At 40.4% G+C, this 20,449-nt stretch overlaps 1 protein-coding gene and 1 long non-coding RNA gene across 2 annotated transcripts; one reads left to right on the top strand and one right to left on the bottom strand.

Annotated features, from left to right (window-relative positions):
- Positions 1-646: 646 nt before the first annotated feature.
- LOC145108759 (polygalacturonase inhibitor-like) lies at positions 647-1,746 on the bottom strand. Its single transcript, XM_079045839.1, has one exon. It carries the CDS (start codon positions 1,702-1,704, stop codon positions 718-720), a length of 987 nt encoding a protein of 328 aa, XP_078901965.1. The 5' UTR covers positions 1,705-1,746; the 3' UTR covers positions 647-717.
- A 768-nt stretch (positions 1,747-2,514) lies between these two features.
- LOC145109215 (uncharacterized) lies at positions 2,515-12,358 on the top strand. Its single transcript, XR_013708819.1, has 3 exons — positions 2,515-2,545; positions 2,993-3,045; positions 12,279-12,358. It is a non-coding gene; the product is annotated as an uncharacterized LOC145109215 (long non-coding RNA).
- The last annotated feature ends 8,091 nt before the right edge of the window (positions 12,359-20,449 follow it).

The raw sequence follows: 20,449 nt of genomic DNA, 5'->3' as shown, positions 1-20,449 counted from the left end.
CCTAAATCCCTAATACCTCTCACATTCGGTTATATCTTCATCTATATAAATACGTGATGAGAAGCAGATTTACAAAACAGACGAAAATACATACAAGAAATTCGTTTTAGGGTTTGCTTGGGAATTTAGAGAGAGTTCTTGATATCAACTGGAAAACCCAACCCTAGTTCTTCATATCCGAAGATTATAATGAAATCAGGTATGTAATCGTTCTTTCATGTTTAAGTTTTCTTTTAATCAGATTCGAGATTAAAGATCCAATGTTTATTCTTCCGCGTTTATATTTTTGGTTATCAAAATAACCAACACTAGCACCTAGCTCACTTGACACTATGTCAAAGCTATTCACACTCGAGCTTTTGGCTACAACGGTGCTGAACCTCATATATCGTCTGTTTGGCGTTTTTTCTAATTGAATACCATATTCATTATTCAAGCTGTGTGGTTGTAGTCTTGTAGATGTACATAACAAACCGAAATTATTTGTTTCATTATAAAGACATTAAATTATCGAGATAACAACATTTAAGATAGGGAATTTGTTGTCATCCACAACTATGTATTTCTTGATTATTATGTAACCACATAAAACTAACGGAACTGATTTTTTTTTTTATCAAAAACCAGAACTTTAATTTGAAAGATGTGTCGAGAATACTTGAAATTTCTTTTATTGCTTCCCGTTTGATGGTAACTAACACAAAGTTACTATCCATCTCATTTACATTGTGCAAGGGGCGATCCACACAAACATTGATCGTGTATGAATGAAGTGTTATCAAACCCTTCAGATCGATACCTTAGTTTCCACGGCGAAGGAATCTCTCCACATAATCTGTTGTAACTTACATTTAAAAACTGTAACATGAACGCTTTAAGTATTTGAGTCGGTATCTTCCCATATATCTTGTTATGTGATATATCCAATGTTACCAAAGTCTCCTCCATGAAACTCACTCGCGAGAAATCAAACTCAAAATTGTTTCGTGAAATGTCAATTACACTAGTACTCTTTATTGCACCAAACAACATCGAGGCATCTCCTGATAAGTTGTTTCTCGATAGATCAATCTGATAGATATTCATTTTCCCAATCGATGTAGGGATCTCACCAGAGAGCATGTTATGAGATAAACTTAGGCCTTGCAAGGCTGGAGAGACAAGATGACCGAATGACTCGGGGATTGACCCCGTGAGTTGATTTCGACTAATGTCTAGCCCAATCATATTTGGCAAAGTAGCTAGAGAGGATGGAATTGGACCTGATAAATTGTTAAATGAAAGATCAAGAATCATGACACTTTTGAGCTCTTCAAGAAATGAAGGGACGTGGCCTGAGACGTTAGTCCAACTTATATCAAAAAATGTGACGTATTTCAATCTTGTCACACCTCGGGGAATTTCGCCTACAAGAAATGGCATCTTGTGCAAGCGAAGTGTCTTCAGATATGTCAAATCACCGATGACATCGGGTATTGTGCCTGCAAGGTTGGAGTTGGTGAGGGAGAAGTCTATAATGCGATTTGTCGTCTCATCACAATCAAATATGTCACAACAGTCACGATCTGACGTCCACATTGGCAAGAGCTGAGGCCCATTTGAAAAGCTGTTTTTGAATTTAAGAATTGCTGCTTTATCGTCCGGGTGACAACGTTCGGCTACTGCAACCGCTGGTGACAACAGGAAGAAAAGTAGTATCAACATAGCAGTGAGTTGATGATATGATCAGAGGAATTATAGAATTGAAATGGAAGGCCATACTCCTTTTAATCCTTTACAGACTAGTTCATATATTGGATCAAGTCAAAATTGGTGAACTGCAAATTTGGACTTTGATTTTGACTTTAGTTATAGTTTTTTGTTTTTTTTGTTTTTTTGTTTAAATCAAAATACAGATAAAAAAAATATTTTATTTGTGTTCTGGTATTTCTTTTTTTATTTTGTAACATCAAAATCTGAAAAAACTTTGAATACATTTTACTTATTAAATTTACTTATAAAATCTTAATTCTTTTTTTTTTGGAAGAAAGAAAAATTTTTAATTCGCCAATTACTTATTTTCTTATTCATGTTTCATTATAAATTAAAGATAAACTGGGTTATAGGTTTTTTACTAATAAGAATATGTTTACTTTTCAAAAAGGTTGTATATCATATAAAATGTGTAAATATTAAAAAGTATTATTATAAGGAGATAAGATCGTGATAAGATGTTGAGTTGGTGGTCATTCATTGTGTTTGACTCTTTGGAGCCGCTTGGAGTTAAGTTTAACCAATGTTATATTCACCGTCGGTCCAAGACAAGTTCAAGAGATGCCTATGATTTGGACTCATCCTCCATTAGGGGTCCAATATTTTTAGCCTTACGTAGTAGTACACTAGTAGCTTTGTCCCTTAGGGCCCAATTTCTTGTTTAGATCTAAAACCAGAACACGTTAGTGTGAAATCAAAATTGAAAGCGGGAATATGATTGAAATTGATTTTGCGCAGACTACGTTTCATTCATACGCGTGAAAATTGATGGCATGAAACGATTCAATTCTTGGTAAATATATCATAATCCCTAGGATATATCTAGAATTAAAAAATCGCATCCTTCAAGTCTTCAAAAAGACAACAACAAATTGTTCCATCTTGCTTCTTTTGTTCTTAAAAAGTAACATCATTCAACACCTTTCTTGTTCATGAAATGCAACCTTCAAACACAACAACCTTCTGTTCAAAAGTCACAACCTTCGAGCTTGAATCGCGACCTTCAAATAACCGAGTATGCTTTGTGCCTTTGAAAGATTTTTACTTTGTAGAGTATGTTTCTAGTTCAGTTTTTTATAGATTCTTAGAGCAATACATTTTGTTTCTCAAGAGTTAAAGAATTTCTTATTTCATTATTTCTAATAATTAGAGGTATTATATGTTTTTTTTATCATTCATAAGAGATAAATGTTGTATATGATTCTGATATTAACATCTCTTTTGGTTTTCTTTTTTACAGAATTTTAGTTTTAGTCGGTCATCCAAAATCCAGATTTACATATGTTTTAAGAGGTAAACCACAAATAATGTTAGTAGTTCCATATTTTACAAATTTTAAAAAGGTAATTAACAATTCTGATTATATCATATTATCAATTTTGGATTTTAAATTCCAGACATCAATTTTTTATTTGTTTGCCTTTGTGTATCAGAATTTTACATTTCACTTTTCATATTGATTTTTCAAGGGCGGTAAAAAAGAAAATTGCACATAAGGTGTTTTCCTGATACATCTATTATAGAGAGGTTGAGTTCAAATATTAAAAGGATGTTAAATTTTAAGTAGAAACGAGTTTAAATTTTTGTGTACTATTTTGAACGAATTTTTGTTTTTTATAAATATATTAAACGGATGATATGTAGATGTTGTGATATGTCGGAGACGGTAGTGCAGAGATTGCCTGTAAGGTTAGTGCAGATGCCCTCTCCTGATATCACAGTACAAAAATGAAAAGTAGATCGTTAGTCGACGTCTGGGATGGATTCCCAGGACGAAGCTCCGACGATCTAGTTAGTGTTTTCTCAGGGAAAAGAAAGAATATTCACTTGAAAGAGAGTTATCCCCTTCCCACGAGGAAGAAGGATCCTTTTATACCTGGTTCCAGAGGCATGTGGACCTCAACTGATTCTGTTGAACATTCCTTCGGGGGTCGTGACGTGGCGGACTCTTACTGGGAGATCCTTTGTCACGTCCTTTTTGCATACTCTCCCCATTGGCTAGAGGAGGATCTTTCGGTTATTATGGTGATCGTCTGACGAGCGCGTGGGACGCTCTGAATGGTCTCACGCCCGCCGGGATGTTATCCCTTGGTGAGGAGATTATAGCGCTGCTCTACGCTATAACCGTCACGCTTATGTCTTTCGTGTTGGCGAAGTCCCGACCTTGACCTTGGACTTGATCCGGCTGAGGTCAGCTCACGCCAAGCCCGATACTAGTTTTGACTTTTATTTTTGACGTTTCCTCTGAGGGATACGTTAGCAAGTCCCTTAGGCTTGTAGGCTTTTGTGTAGTTCTGATAGCATCGACGTTCGAACCTATATCTCAACACGTGTACGCCAGGGATTATTTCTAACTTGAAACGGGTTTTTGATAGTACCGTCATCGTACGCTAGCCCCGAGAAAATGGGGACAGTTCGTGCTGCCAGTTTTGTCTTTAAAGTTCCCCCCCCCCCTTTTCAAGGTCGTCCATCCTCATTGTCTATCTCTGCTTCCTCTGCATCATCTTGGGTGTTCTACAAGTTTTCCTTTTTTATCATTCGTTCGTTCTAGGCCATGGATCATCATGGTAAAGTCCCTAGTGTGGAGGAATTCCAGCTCCTACAGGATCGCTTCGGTTTCTTACCGGAGCATGGCGTAATGATCCCGACAAAGGGGGTACCAATCCATGACTGCCCTCAAGGGAAAGTAGGAGTTCTGACCCATTTGTTCAAAGCGGGGTTGTGCTTGCCGATGTCTGATTTCTTCAACATGATTGTGGACCACTATGGCTTCTCGGTCGACGAATTGACTCCGAGCGTCGTCAATAAAATTATCGGTTTTGAACTGATTTTTCGATCTTTAGGTTATATCCCCACCTTCTGGGTTTTCAGCTACTTCTTTTTTCGACTACGAATTCTGGTGTTCATACTTTGGCAAAAAGGCAGGGTATTCACCAGCTAATCTCTGAACAAGGCGTCCCGAAGAAAATTGGCAACGCCAATGGCTCTGGGTTAACCAGGACCTTGTGGGGCGCGGGTATCGCAAAACACGAGACTTCTCTGATCGCATTCCCAAATTATTCGGGAGCAACCTAACCCTCTGCAAGCGACTAGGTGGCATTGTTGTTGTTGGAGAAAATTGGGAGGATTTCGTTCTTGCTGCGGCTGGTATGAGTGCCGCCTGGTGAGCCCGTGGGAAGATGCCCAATTGTTCTTTGTGAGATGCGGTATTCTTTTTCTTCTTTCTTCTTTTCCCTCCCCCCTTTTTTTGAAGAAAGAAGGGAGGAGGAGTAAGGTATCTGATGAGTCCTTATACTCACTTCTTATTTGTGCAGGTGCTAAAGCTAAGATTTCTTTGGAGATGGCCTTGCGTGGCCACTGTCGGGGTAAGCTTTATCATCGGGAGGTTGATCTTGTAGATGTTCTTCCCCCTCCCGTATCTGAAAGGCGTATGCTAGAGCTAGCCAGATTACTCTCCGTGGAATGGGGAAATGTTGGTTCTAGCGGGCCAGTATTGCCATCCCGTCCGGCCGTCGAAGTCGTTTCCCCGGCTCGTCCATTGAATCTTGTTCCTTGTTGTCCGTCTATAGGCGCACAAGCTGGGGAAGTTACTGTTCCTGCCCGAAAAAGGCGAAGTGTGCGTGTGGTGCCATCATCAGAGGAGGAGACAGAATTCGATGATGTGGGTCTTCGTCCTCGAAAAGTACGCAGGACCGTATCTATGAGCAAGCTTCTTGGAAGCGTCGGGGATGTTCTTGGCAACAAGTTCACAATGCCTGTGTAGAGAAATAAAATGGTGATCCCTGGCTCTGCGATGTCACCCCCTCTATTTTTTGCCACAGCCTCCCCGATTGGGCTTGGTTCTGACCCCACATTTGGAAGTGCATTGGGTTCACCGGGAGGTTCTGTTCAGTCAAAGAAGCCTTTAGCGGAGGGCAGAATAGGAACTGCACCTAGCTCCTCATGTTCCAAAACTTATGTCCCAAGTTGGACGATTACTGGGCATTCTTTATTGTCGGATGATGCCAGTGCCCAGGAATGGAGTCTTTATGCTCACTCCCCGGCTACGATGAGATTTCTTGCGGGCAAATCTGGGGTTCAAGCTGTTGGTGACCATTGTTATACTGCAGTCCAGGCTTCTGCTTTGATGGTTGCAGCCGCCGACCAGGTTTGCCATGTCGGGGCGACCGAGGTTCAGCTGAGACCTTTGCGCAATACCATTGTAAGCCTGAAGGATGAGCTCCGGGATGCATAGGCCGAGCATCACGTTCTTTTTGAATAGAATTGCGTTGTAGCCTGTGAGAGAGCCATTCTGGAGGGGCACGTGCTTACTCTGGAAGACCAAACAGAGCGCCTCGAGGATCAAGTAAGTGTTCTGACCCGGGAAAAAACGTGTTGGCGAATAGATTGGCCTGGTGCCAGCGTCAACTGGCTCGAGCACGTGTCGATGGTGCTATTGTTCGGGGTGAACTGCAATGGGTGCTAGAGAAAGGAGTTATTCGTGCGATCTACAGAGTCATTGAGAGTATTGAATTCACCAAGGGGGTCCAGGGTGTTTGTGAGGCTTGTGAGGCGCTTGGGTTCGAGAAGGGGAGACAACTGGTTGGGTGCTCTACATCTTCGGGTAAATCTGAAGTTCTGGGTCCTGACCAAGTGGCGAGCAGAGCCAAGAAAGTCAACACTACCCTTATGTCTTTTGTCGAGATGGATTTTGTTGGCCTCTTCCGTTTAGGAGAATTAGATTATGATGGCTTCCGCCAGTTTTGTGGCGAGCGGGGCCTGGAAGGTTCCTCCTCAGACTCTGAGGACTGATTTGTATATGCTCCTAGTTGTTTTTGAAATAGATATGCCTTTCCATGTATTGTTTGCAAGGGAAGGGAGTGTACATTTTGTCATGTATTGTCGTGGAAGTGCTCTCTTCCTTTTTACTTTTGTCATGCGTGTATGTACACTTAGATCTTTCCTGTAATAAATTCATGTTATGGTTGTTTCTATTGTGATTTGCTTTTTGTATACTTTCCCTTGTTCTAGGGTGTACGTCGTATTGGCTAGTGTGCCACAAACGTCGCATAGCTACTACTACTGAGTTGTGCTTCGTTTGATCATTCGAGCTTAATGTGTTAAACCACGAGATGTTAGCCACCACTGAGGGCTTTACTGTATGGTCTAGCTACCAATACATAGGCCGAGATTGTCATCTCGAGGCCTTATACGGTTGTATTATCAGGGGAAAGGTTATAAACCTTTTAGAACCCCTTTTTCTTGTGCCTTTAATTGGAATTTGTACATTCTCAGCTCTGAGATGTTACCGACACAGTGTAGGTAAAGATTATGACTCTTTTAAGACCTAAGGTTGCATTCTTGCATAGATTTTGCTCAAGTAGCATAGGTGATCAGCCATTGTTGCTACTTGGAAAATATGCACAACCTCTTTTCTTTTTGAAATTTAAACAGAATTCTGGAAGGCTCTTTCGATATGCAAGTTATAAAAGAAATGACGCAAATCAGTAGAGACTTGGTATATAGGTGCCAGGGCGTACGTCCGTATTGCTCGTCAGAGCCGGGAGTATGGTTATCCTGTGTGGAGTTAGACCATGCTCCCTATTGGGCGGTGACGTTCTTTACTTTTTTTTTTTGCAATTTAAATAGAATTCCGGAAATTTCTTTCGAAATGAAAATTGTATTAATCTTTTTGGAATGATAAGAAAAAAAAAGGAAAGACATAAGTCAATCGACACTTGGTATCTAAGCGCTAGGGCGCATGGCCGACTTTCGTATCGGCACCAGGGGTATGGTTATCCTGTGTGGTGTTAGACCATACTCCCTGTTGGGCTCTGGTGTCTTTTATTCACCTGGCGTGGATGGGCTTTCATGGTTTGAGGCATCCTCTTGCTTTCCCTGGCGGAGCCCGAGTTGGGGGAACGGTGTGTCGCTTGACGTGCTCTGGGGTTGTTGTCGCCTTCCATTCCCTTTGACCCAGCGAGCACTGCAACCGTGGAAGACGCATGCCCTTGGTTGGATGAGGGTTCCATTTGTGCGGTTCTGCACCCCTACTCCCCGAGTAGTGTGCTGAACTACCAGAGGAGCTCTTTTTCTTTCCAAAGGCCTTCGTCGGTGCCCTTATTTGGGAGGAATTGCGTGCCATAGGGGATGACATTTTTCTCTTGTTGGTGGTGTTTCTTGTGCTCGCCTCCTCTGTTCTGAGGTGCTTTGGTTCACGTTTTCCATCAAAAAAATTCTGCTCTGGACCCGAAATTGCTCTTGCGCTGGGCTCTGCACGGGTGTCGGTTATCGGCCAAACAGGTGTATTCGCCTGTGGGCGAGCGGTTCTTCGCTGTGTATTTCGTACCTCGTATTTTGGCCGAGCAATCCTCAGATTAGTGTTAGTTTCTTCATGTGGAGGAGGGGTTGTGAGCCGACTAAACACATCTCATCGTCTCTTCCTTGATTTCTGGGTCGGCACTCATGCGTTAGCAGATTTCCATCGGGAGGTTCCTGTCTTTTGGCGACTGCCGCTTTGACGCAGTTGAGTTTCCTGTCCCGCCCCTCATTGAGCATCACACTTGTTGGCTGGCTTAGTCGCTATTATCATGGCCGATCCATCACTTGTGCTAATTTTGATGACGCCGTGGATGGTAGATGGAATTGCTTGCAACTGAAAAATCACAGGGCGTCCTAAGAGGTTGTTATGCTCAGTCGGGCAGTTGACGACCGATACACCCTTGTTATCTCCTTTGCCCTGTCATAGCTAACCAACTATTTCCGTAGGCCAGATGCGGTGACCAGTGAAACCGACTAGTGGGCCCTGGCGCGGTGGTTGGATGTACTCCTTCCATTCTATGGGCAGTTGGCTAAGTCAGTGCTCATAGATCACATTGACTCGACTTCCATTGTCGATGTAGAGTTGTTCGACACGGTGTCGACTAATGAAACCGGTGATGTGCAATGGATCGTTGGGATCCCAATGCTCCGGCCTTGGGTCATTCATGGAGAATGCTATGTTGAGGACGTTTTGGTGGTACGACCTTGCATCGTGATATCGGCTTTGGGTGTTGATGCATGGGCGAGGCTCGGTGATGTTGAGTATCTCCACCCTTTTCACTCGGTCTCTTCCTCCATCCTTTTGATTTTTGGGCTGATGTTTTTCCTTGTCGAATTTTGCCCTAAGGGCTTTTTCTATATCAAGAATGTTCTGTACTAGTTGCATGTCATCAATCTCCCTCTTTAGCACCGTACACTCATTTGTGCGTGAGCTTTGCTTTTACGGTACTCATAGAACTTAGGCTTGTCTTTGTTTTCCTTGGCTGGAGCTTTCTTGATCGCGTGAACGTCGATATGACCTCTTTTGCCATCGTCCCGGTAGAAGGGTCTCTATCGTCTAGGCATATGTCGGGGGTGATGATTGTGCCGTTGTTGGTCGCCATCTTGCCTTCCCTGCTGAGTCGATATTGGCCGCGACACCGCCTCCTCCTATTTTGCATATGCATTGGCTATAACTTTGATATTGGCCTCTTTTCGCTCTTCCCCTTCAATTTGCCTCAGGTATTTTTCGACACGGAACTTGAGTTCATCCCGGGATCGGGGAACGGTTCCATGCATCTTCTTCGATAGGGGCCTTGGGAGTAAACCTTGGGCGAAGGCACCTGTTACCAGGAACTCTTCATGTCCTGGAATATTTAATATCGCTAGCGTGATGTCACAACTAGCATTTTCAGCTAGGAAATTATGTTTTCGTGTACACATCAACTATTGTAAGACTTGTACTCTAAGTGAATATCATACTATATGCTAAATGAAACCATCTATTTGAATCCAAACTCTTGATTTAAGTTCAAAACCTAATACAATACATCTCATATGTTCAACTATAGGTTGAAAACCCTAGAAATCCCGGTTCAAGTTAATATGGACTAGGATCCTCTTATTGGGCCTAATGGACCAATAAACTTTCAAGTTGACTATTGTGGGCCAAGGAACCCTAATTGGGCTCTAATTGAACCCACATTCATGAAACTAAAACATTTTGGGTCATGTGGGCCTAAAATAGTTCATTTTAACCCTAATGGGCCCTAAACTCCATTCCTTTTATTCTATTGGGCCGTGAACCCTCATAAGGGCCCAATGGGCCGAGAACCATCCATTTGGGCCTCATGATTTCGAAATCAAGCAAGTAGGGCCGAAAACTTTTCCTTTCTCCAAAAATCTCGGCCCACACACACACACACACACACATATATATATATATATATATATATATATATATACATATTAGTAAAAAAAAATAAAGAAATCAAGTAAATTACAAGCTTGACACCTAATTTTTGTTTAGTGGTAATCTAGGCTAGGATTTCATAATCCATCATGTAATAACCAAAATCAACATCCTCCCCTCTCTTCTTAATTCTCGGCCGAGAGGACCCACAAACACATACCTTTTCACTTTCAAACTCTCATAATTCCTCTCAAGCTCAAGGAAAATTCCCTCATTTCCCTTGTCATTTTCGTGACTTTGGTGTGTATTTACAAGAGGTTTTTCATCAAGTTCATCACTCTTGGTAAGTCCTTGCCTAAACCTATGGTTTAACTTCAAGATTACATCAAAAATCTCTTCTTAACCCACATCATTTCATGATCTATACTCTTGAACTTCATAGATTTCGAAAACCTCCTCAAGGAAACTCCTAGGGCCAAAAATCTTCTTCAAACTCTTCATAACCGAAAACAACAACCCAAGGTGAGTTCATACCCCCTATTTTCGATTTTTACTTGGTTTTGGGGGAGAATACAAGTTGTTTTGTGTAGATCTATGTGTGTATGCATGATTTTGTGTGTTTTCTTTGGTTACATATGTGTTTATGTGATGTAAACTTCATAAGCTAAAAGATCTACTAAAAGATGATGATATTGGTATGACATAACACTTATTTCAACATATCTCACAAGAAAAAGGTTTAAAATACATCAAGGATACTTGAATCTAAGAAAAACTCCATGAAAGAGACTAAAAATGACAAAAATGACAAAATAAGGGTTGTTTATGTAACTCTCGGCTAGTATGTGATTCAAAAGGAAATTTTTGCTAAACAATGGCTAAACTCGACATTTGAAACCTTATAGGGACCAAAAATGTAAATATTTTTATAAATGGGCCTTATTTGGGTTTCTCACGGTTTTGGGCCCAAAATGGTAATTTTTGGTCTTTTGTGGGTTAAATTGTCATTTTCAAGAAAGTTGTATCAAAAATGTAAATTTTTGATAAAAAGGGGTCAAAGTTGCGAAATTATGAACATTTGGGCCAAAAAATAAGAAAATTTCTATAAATGGGCCGAAAATGTATATTTTCACAAAAATCAAGCCAAAAATGATATTTTTGACAAAAATGAGTTAAAAATGTTATTTTACCAAAAACTAGCCTTAAATACAAGTTTTGTCCAAATTGGGACCAAAAGTGTCACTTTTACAAAAAATGGGTCTCAATTGTAAATTTTTGGCTTAATGGGCCAAGAATGTCAATTTTTACGAAAAGTGAGCTTTTTATGCTATTTTAGTAAATAATTGAACTAATAATAGCAAAACAATAACAAACGGGCTAACTTTGTCACTTTCTTGATATTGGGCCTTAGTGGCCCATTAATATACTTGATAAGTCTTGAATACTATTTATATGTTTATTGGGCCTCATTGACCCATTAACATGCGCGACAGACCTTGGATACTAATGTCGTGCTATTTGGGCCTGTAAATACCTTACATGTTAAATGGGCCTTAGTTGTCATTTTACATATATTTTAGGCCCATGTTATATAACCTCATTCCTTTCGGGCCTGAAAATGACTTACATGTTTAGTGAGCCTCAGTGGTTCGCTTACATGGTTCATTGGGCCCGGAGTGAGTTTTATATGTTTCTCTTCGCATAAAATTCGATTAAGGATCTAGTGAGACGTGTCGGTTGACACCTATTGAGTGTACGATCGTAGCCTGTAGTTATAACCATAGTCTCTTGGAGGGAGAGCGGGGGTTTGTGTATAGATCTATACGGGGATGACACCCCACACCTGAGCTATTCGCTACAGTTAGACTACATCAGTCTAGGGTGACCAAAATCCTTATTCTATTATCCGTCGGCGTTCAACAACGCCAAGACAGGCGAAATTGTCATTAGTTAGCATGGTTATAACGACTCACTTAGAGGAATTAACGTTATGAAATTTACGGAAGTCCATTCTCTTTTCTCTTTGGATTACTCGGGAACACACTCACACTGGTACTCAACCTCGGGGGTTGGTATGGCAACATTCTCTTTTACAGGCAACATAGGGTTGTCTGGGGGCATTCTCTTTACATTCTCTTCACTTACTTTTGGGATTCTACTAAACAAAAACATACATGCATTAATACAAGATCGGACACAAACACACTAAACTATTTTAAGAAAATACAGGATTTTCTTGTGATTACAAAGTTATACAAATCATTTTCTCAAAACACGCTTATGAACTCACCAACATTTTTATGTTGACCTTTTTAAAATTAGCTTGTATTCTCAGGAAACCGTTGAGCAGGTTGGGCGGAACGAACTAATGGATCTTTTGATATATTTTGTTTCATCATACTTTAACTATTTGGCATGTAATATTCAATTACAATACTCAATGTAAACTATGAATGTTGTTATATTACATGTGTGATGATGATGATGTTATGTTTCAATTATATACTCTGTGATGATAATACAAAGATGAAGTCACGCACGAGCCCCCGGACGTTTCCATCGTCTGGTTCGGGGGTGTGACACGTGAACCAGTCATAATATTCACGGATTGATTCTCCCTCCTTTAGCTTGCATGCCATTACAAAGTTAGCATCTCCCTTGCATTTCCTCAATTGCATGAAATTGTTGAGGAAAAGGTATTTCAGTTGCTCAAAGCTGGAGATGCTGCCCGGCCTCAGAGATTTGAACCACATGCCAGCGTTGCCAGTGAGAGTGCAAGGAAAACAAGTGCAGGTGAAGCGGCGATCCATCTTGAGGGAAGTCATCGTTCATTCATAATTGTCGATGTGATGGTCTGTGTCTGTAGTACCGTCATATTTGGGCATGTGTGGGATCATTTCCGTGTGCGGAATCTCGTACTGCAACAGCGGCTGGAATTAGAGCTGACTTCACATGGGATAGTCCATGTACGAGGATAACATCCCGCTGTAAGCCATGTGCTGCTGTATTTGGTACAGGTTTGCATACATCTGACTATGCATGGTCGCCGGCGAGATATATGGCTGATACAGAGGCATGTCTGGTATCGGCCCGAATTTCTGGGTACCATGTTTCCCTATTGTGAGGAGCGTATATGGGTGCGCTCCCGCGTATTGCTGTGCATTCGGGTTAAACGGTTGAGCAGCTACTACGAGGGGATTGCCTTCGGATTGAACTGAGAACAAAATGCCAGATCCGGAAGAACTGGATCCCTGACCCACCGGGAACTGTGTGTTTGCGACTTGTGGTTGAGTTGGTGTATGGATGAAACCTGGGATCTACTGCACGGATGGGTTGAAGATCGGCTGCTGTGGTATGTAGGGCGGCATATGGGGCAAGCCTGCCATGGTAGTGTGTGGGTAGATCATGGAGGAAATTTGTGGTTGTAGTTGGATAGTGTGGGGGATCCAAGTCCCAGTGTCGGAGGTGTGCGGGTGAGACTGTTGTTGTGTACCAGGTGTCCCTGTTGGTTTTGTTGCAACGATTTGCAGAGTTGCAGTTACGATTGCAACTTGTGAGATTGGGTCGGTTGCAGGGCGCCATAGGTTGGCTGCGGGGTTCACCGCTTTCTCTGCTATGGAGCTCAGTGGCGCTTGTGAAACTGGTGTGAGGTTTGATGTGTGTTCTTCATGAACGGACGGTTGTCCGCCCTCTAGTGAGTGCATCGGACGCAATGGACTTTTCTCCAGTGTTCCGGACACTATTGGAATTTCAGCTGCCATTTTTTCTCTGTGGATTTGTTTTGTGAGTGTATCGCTGTAGAGATACGCCCGAATGGCGCCAGATGTTGTGATATGTATGAGATGGTAGTGCAGAGATTACCTGTAAGGTTAGTGCGGATGCCCTCTCCTGATATCACAGTACAAAAATGAAAAGTAGATCGTTAGTCGACGTCTGGGAGGGATTCCCGGGACGAAGCTCCGACGATCTAGTTAGTGTTTTCTTAGGGAAAAGAAAGAATATTCACTTGAAAGAGAGTTCTCCCCTTCCCACGAGGAAGAAGGTTCCTTTTATACCTGGTTCCAGAGGCATGTGGACCTCAGTTGATTCTGTTGAACATTCCTTCGGGGGTCGTGACGTGGCGGACCCCTACTGGGAGATCCTTTGTCACGTCCTTTTTGCATCCTCTCCTCATTGGCTATAGGAGGATCTTTCGGTTATTATGGTGATCGTCTGATGAGCGTGTGGGACGCTCTGATCGTCTGATCAGCTTAGGCCAAGCCCGGTACTAGCTTTGACTTTTGTTTTTGACGTTTCCTCTGAAGGATACGTTAACAGTAGAATTTTCAAGTTTTAAGGTCCTCTTTTACTAAATTGCACAGGGCTTACAATTTCTCGGGGACGATCCTGGTTATATTTGTATATAGTTTTGATAAAATGATTAATCTACCCTAAATCATTAATTACTTTTCACTTAATAGTCAAAATGTTGCTAATAGCCAAAAATAGTCAAGGAAAACGTATTTTATATAAAAACACCTACTTTTTCGAGTGAAAGCTATGGTTTGGAGGTTGGGTATGAAAAAAAATTCATTTTGAAATACGAAACCATAGGTTTTGAAAAAACTTAGGATTTCCTCTTAGTAATATACCGTATCCCAAATAGTAGTTAATAGAAACCTACGGTTTTGTATATTTTTAATATTGTTTTTTTATTTTTTGAGGTCGTTGACTACTATTTGGTAGAAGTTGAGTAATATTTCATGTTGGTTTGACTACTATATCGTACATATTTTTACTAGTATATAATAAAAGAAGGTTATTTTTTAGATAAAAGTTAGTGTTTTTTTTCTCTAATTTTTTTCTCTCAAAAATCATATTATGAGTTCAAATAAGTATTTTGTCTTGTTTATCATTCACGGAAGATGAGAGTTTGTTAATTCCAAACTATCACATGTATGGCCACCAGGATATATGCCGGAAATGTTTTATTAAGGTGTGGAATTTTATGAGACAACCACATTCACTGAATTTGTTTATTTGGTGAAAAGTAAGGCTGGTATTCTAGATGAATCAAAAGTTAGTTTGGGTTATCAACATCGCAAGGAACTTTATTATTGTGCTATTGTTGATGATCGTGATATTAGAAAGTTAATCCAGGTAATCAATGTTGTTGGAGGTAAATATGTATGTGTATCTTGTGGTTGAAGAAGGTGATGGGGCTAACTGTAACAACCGTTTTTCAGATTAGATCAATTGAGGGCTTACAGGGATCAAAGATAAGGTTTTCGGAAAAAAAAACTTTGTGCCACGACGTGGTGAATGGAGTGCCGCGATGTGGCAAGCCAATTTCAGTAACGTGCATCTGGATGGCCGCCACGACGTGGCAGCTGCTACAGCCTAAATGTGACATCCCTTTTTTTCAGAAATAATTAAAACATTTTCTTTATGCTTTAAGTATTTATGTTGCGAAAAATCCTAGTTTAAAACATTTGATATACCATAAGTTATTTCATTTTATTAAAAACACCATGGTTACCATTAATATCCAAACATAGGTCACAGTGTAAAGTAAACGGGTCCTAAAATGCTGATACATGCACATTTCTTATTCAATCGACATCTTAACTAGATTCCATCAGCCCTAGTTCCGCTACATGTGATGCATATAAATTGAATGTGTCATGTAACGCCCGGATCTTGAGGTACATTATTCATAATATAATTATCATTTTTAGGATTGCCACGGCGTGGTGGAGGTACCACCACGACGTGGCGAGGCGAGAAGGGTTCGCGTGTTTTATCTAAGCCACCACGACGTGGCAGTATTGGCAATGGCGTTGTGGGCGGCTGACGTAAAAACCGTATTTTTCCGTGTTTGCTCCCTATTTAAAGGAATATGGAGGCTAGGGTTTGCTCATCCTCAGACTCCATCAGCCCTCAAACCCTAAAGAAAACCCTAATCACTTTCCTCTATTTGTGAGCTAGTTTTGGTGCTCCTTGAAGCTAAAGAAGGAAGTAGGAGGAATGAGGAAGCAAGGATCAAGAAAGCAAATCTTTACTCTTCACCTTAGCACTCTTCTGTACCTTTGTAAGTGTCCAAGACTCAGTTTTTATCATGCTAGGTTGCTAGATCTTGATTTTTGTCCCATAAACTTCATGTGTTTGCTTGTTGGGACGGTGAGATCTCATAAAGTTTGTATTTTTATGAATCTATGGGGAATTTGGTGTATTTTGTACCTTGGATCTAGAGTTTGATGGGGTTTTCAATCCATGCATGAGATTTAGGTCACAAATCCTCATTTTGACCTAATATGGGTTCAATACATGCATTGGACATGCATGTCCATAAAGCACCAACTTTTAGGTTCATTTTGGTGCTAGAATCACTTGTGGAAAGGATGGACTTCGGACTTTATGGAATAAGTGTTTATTGGTTAAGATCATGCATTGTTAAGCCTCTTGGGACTTAGGGATTTGGATTTTCAACCTTTCGGCGGGTCCTAACGGATAAAGTTAGAAACTCTATCCTTCTATATCACATTTTGGACCAGAACTGAGCTTTGGAGTTCTTGGAATAGATGAAAACAACTTAATTCATTGAGCTGTTGGAACCCCTAACTACCACGGCATGGTCCTAGGTCACCACTACGTTGCGGGTGAGATTTTCCCCACTGTTTGGTCGTATGAGGACCACGACGTGGCCAAGGAAGATCACGTCATCGCGGTTGGATGGAGTCAATATTGACTGTTGACTTTTACCGTTAACCTTAAGGGTTGACTTTTGACTTGTGGACCATTGTTCAACTGTTAATAAATAGATTAACGTCTTGCCTTATGTGATTATCTAGGTGGCTTTTAGCACCTGTAGTGGGATTTTAAGACCATGTTGACTTTTTGAGCTGCTTTGCATGGTGAGTTCCATTAACTGTACTCGTGGGTTGAAGGCACCAATGCTGACCCACTGAATTATGTTTAGATGATGATGGTTGCCTTTGTGACAATGTCCATCTATGCTTGTATGTGCTTGTTTTCTCTGTGACTCTTGTTGTTATGATTGTATGCCAGTTGTAGGGTGTGAAATAGACCCGATACCAGTTTAAAGAGACCGAAAGGGGTGAAATATACCCTGTACCAGTTGAAAGAGACCGAAGGGGGGTGAAATAGACCCAATATCAGTTGAAAAAGACCGAAGGGGTGATATATACCAGTACCGGTTGAAAGAGACCGAAGGGGGGGGGGGTGAAATAGACCTTGTTATGTTTTGAATGTTATGTATGGTATAGGGTATGTTGGGGAAGCTCACTAAGCTTTGTGCTTACAGTTTTCACTTTATGTTTCAGGTACTTCCAGCTCGAAATGGAAGGGCCCGACCTGATCGCACCACATCCGTCCATGTATTTCCGCATTATGAGATTTTCGGATTTTGTACTCTGATGATATTTTTAATATGCTACATTTTGGTTGGTTTGACCTAAGTATTGAGTGTTTGAGAATGATTTAAAAACAAAAAAAAATTATTTAAATTTTTGGGATGTTACATGTCAGGTTTGGCAAACCTGGTGAGGTGCATAGGGTTTTCAAGCCCATAATATATTAATGATAATATATAATAACATTCCTGCAAACAAAAAATATAGGTGTTTATAATCTGATGTAATACTACCTAGCCTTCCCAATCGATTCTCACAAATCCTAGTTCGACGATTATATGGAATAATCACCTTACCTGATAAATTGTCTAAGGAACTGTTTGACTATACAGTTAGGGGACTCCTTGGCCAGTGTAAGTAATATAAAGGCAACCAGTATTCAGAGTAATTGATAGATATGTTATCCCATTCTACCTGCGTTTATGGGTTACAAGTCCACACTACCAACGTAATTCACTAGACCGCCTAAATAGTCAAGCATTTTCATCTACTCTAGTCGATGACCCAGACATACTTTCCACTTGTCTGATCTGGACCCACCATTTTTGGTCATCCATAAAAAGGAGGGGTACTACACTCCACTCTAATCTCACAATCTACCCCAAAATGAGACATATATGATGTTCAACCTATTTGGAACTAAATACATTTTATAGGTCTAAGACTAACCCACATTATATCTAAAAGACAAATATGATTCTAACACATTTCCTAATAAGCAATTATATTATAGTTATACAAATAGCACAGAGTATAATTAATACAATTAGCATTTAATAAATACTTTTATTAAATTATGTTTTTAAAGTAACTACGCACTCACCTGACAAAAGTAGGTGACTAGAGGTTAGGGGGAGCGCTTCGCCTTAACACTTTATCCTTTCAAAAGACCCAGATGTATATAGCATTAAGTCTTAGTTTATTTTCATATTTCTTGTGACTATAATATTGACAGTCTAGATTCCTCAATAATCCCAATGTTTACATCAAGATCTATCAAATAAGGAAATCCCACTAAAACACCTCATTAAATCAAACCTAGACATCACTCTCGTAGGTAGATCAATCAATATAATGACTTGGAATAACTAATAAATCTTATTTATAGGTTCATAACAACGACTATGACTATAATTACAGGTTACATTTAAAGCGGAGTAAGTACAACTTAACTTACAAAGTATTTTAATGAAACTGGGAACTCCACAGACAAAACTATGATCCGGGAGCTTCTATTCTCCGGTTATCTGACACCGCATGGCCTCACTAAAGTAGTCGAGAGTTTAGGGAGTAAAGGGGTGAGAGGTTCGTAGACTTCCAGAGTATTACGGTGCAAATTGGTGTGCAAATTGGTGTGCAAATTGGTATAAAAGTTATTCTGTATACCACTTCAATTCTAATATCTAAACACCAATGGCTGCTTCTAATCAATCTCAACAAATGTACTCAATGCAAATCGAAAATAGAGTAGGTTGGCCATTGCATCCCCCATTGCTAGTTGTCGAAGAGTATGAATACTGGAAAGTTAGAATGGAGAGATTTTTGGTTAAGAAAGAAAAAGGTAAAGAAAAATGGAGGTCTGTGAAAGAAGGTCCTCATGTCCCTGTTAGGCAAATGGTTATAGATGATGTTGTTACTCTTATGGGTCAAGACAAACTCAGACCTGCACCTCTAACAACCAATGACATCGAGAAGCTCCATGCTAATTAAATCATGTTTTCTGATACGGTGTTTGGTGTTTCATCATCTCTCTTTAAGCACATTAAGTTGTGAAAATCTGTAAATGAGATATGGGACACACTTTAAGATCTTTCTAAAGGTTTGGAAAACATGAAGGGAAAGCATTTGACATCCGTGGTGAATGAATTTGACACATTCACTACCACCCCTGGTGAATCTATTGCCTCTGTATCAAATTGGTACAAAATCGTGGTGAATAACATGACATCACATGGAGTTGTTTGAACTCCTCTTGAGTACAACCTCAAGTTCATCAACAGTCTTGAAAAAGGATGGGGAAATGTCAAGTCATGTCTTCAGATTAATGGATCTTTGAAGAAACTAAATCTCTACCAGTTGTTTAACGAACTGCAAGGTCACGAGTCTAATGTTGCTCAAAAATTAAGAGAACTCTCTGGAGGTCCTCTTGCTCTCGTCAGTTCGGTCAATCCACTTCTTCCGAACCTAGCTGTCTTGGATCCATTCAGAGCTATCCCACCCGTTCTACTTGTCCAGTCTACTCAACCGGTTCCACCTGTTCTCAGCTTCCCTTATGAAGAAAACTTTGATTCAGAAGCTGAAGATGCCGAACTTCGCTTCCAACAAGAGTTTGAACTTTTATCGATGAAGTACAAACAACCATGGAATCCCAATCAAAAACCTCCTCCAAAAAGATTTAAGGCTCCTAAAAAAACAATCCTCAACTGTAGCCCAAACCTACCGAAAATCTACCAGCTTCTCGACCTAATATTTCAAATCTTTCCTCGGAACCTCAAGAAACGCCAACTTCAGCCAAACCTAAAATTGTGAATCACAAGTGTGGTCTCAGTAACCACTATTCTAAAGACTGCTTGGCTGATGTTCCTCAAAAACCAAAGGTTAAAGACTCTGCCTACTATGATCGTCGTGCATAAGAGCTAGCAGAAAGTGAAAAGGCATTTGTCACTATAGTTTCTTGGAATATAGATAGATATTTGTCATCTGGTGATGAGGGTGAAAGAAACTCTGGTATAAACTTGTGTCTTATGGCTAGAAAAACCATTGAATATGATTAAGGGTATCGGTCTGGTGGTTCTGAAGATGAAGATGAGGATGCTGGAGTTTATTTTCTGAACTTTGGTCCTCCAAACAATTATGTTATTGAGGAAATTATTCCGAAGACAAGCGGACATGACTCGGACAAACGTAACGATACTGCTACCTCATTTTGGGCGTCCCTTGATAGTGATGTTGATGAAGAATTTAAGTGTGATGACGACTCTTCGTCTGATTTCTGTATTTCAAACTCAAAATTCGTTTCTAACACTAGCTTAGTTTTGTTTAAGCCTTGTTTCAATAATCTATCTGTCGGACAATCTTCTAAGTCAACATCTGA

Source organism: Lactuca virosa, chromosome 4, assembly GCF_052849685.1.
Source record: "Lactuca virosa cultivar CGN04683 chromosome 4, Lactuca_virosa_CGN04683_v6, whole genome shotgun sequence".
Classification (NCBI taxonomy): domain Eukaryota; kingdom Viridiplantae; phylum Streptophyta; class Magnoliopsida; order Asterales; family Asteraceae; genus Lactuca; species Lactuca virosa.
Note: the sequence above shows the minus strand (reverse complement) of the source record. Positions and strands in the feature narration are given on the sequence as shown.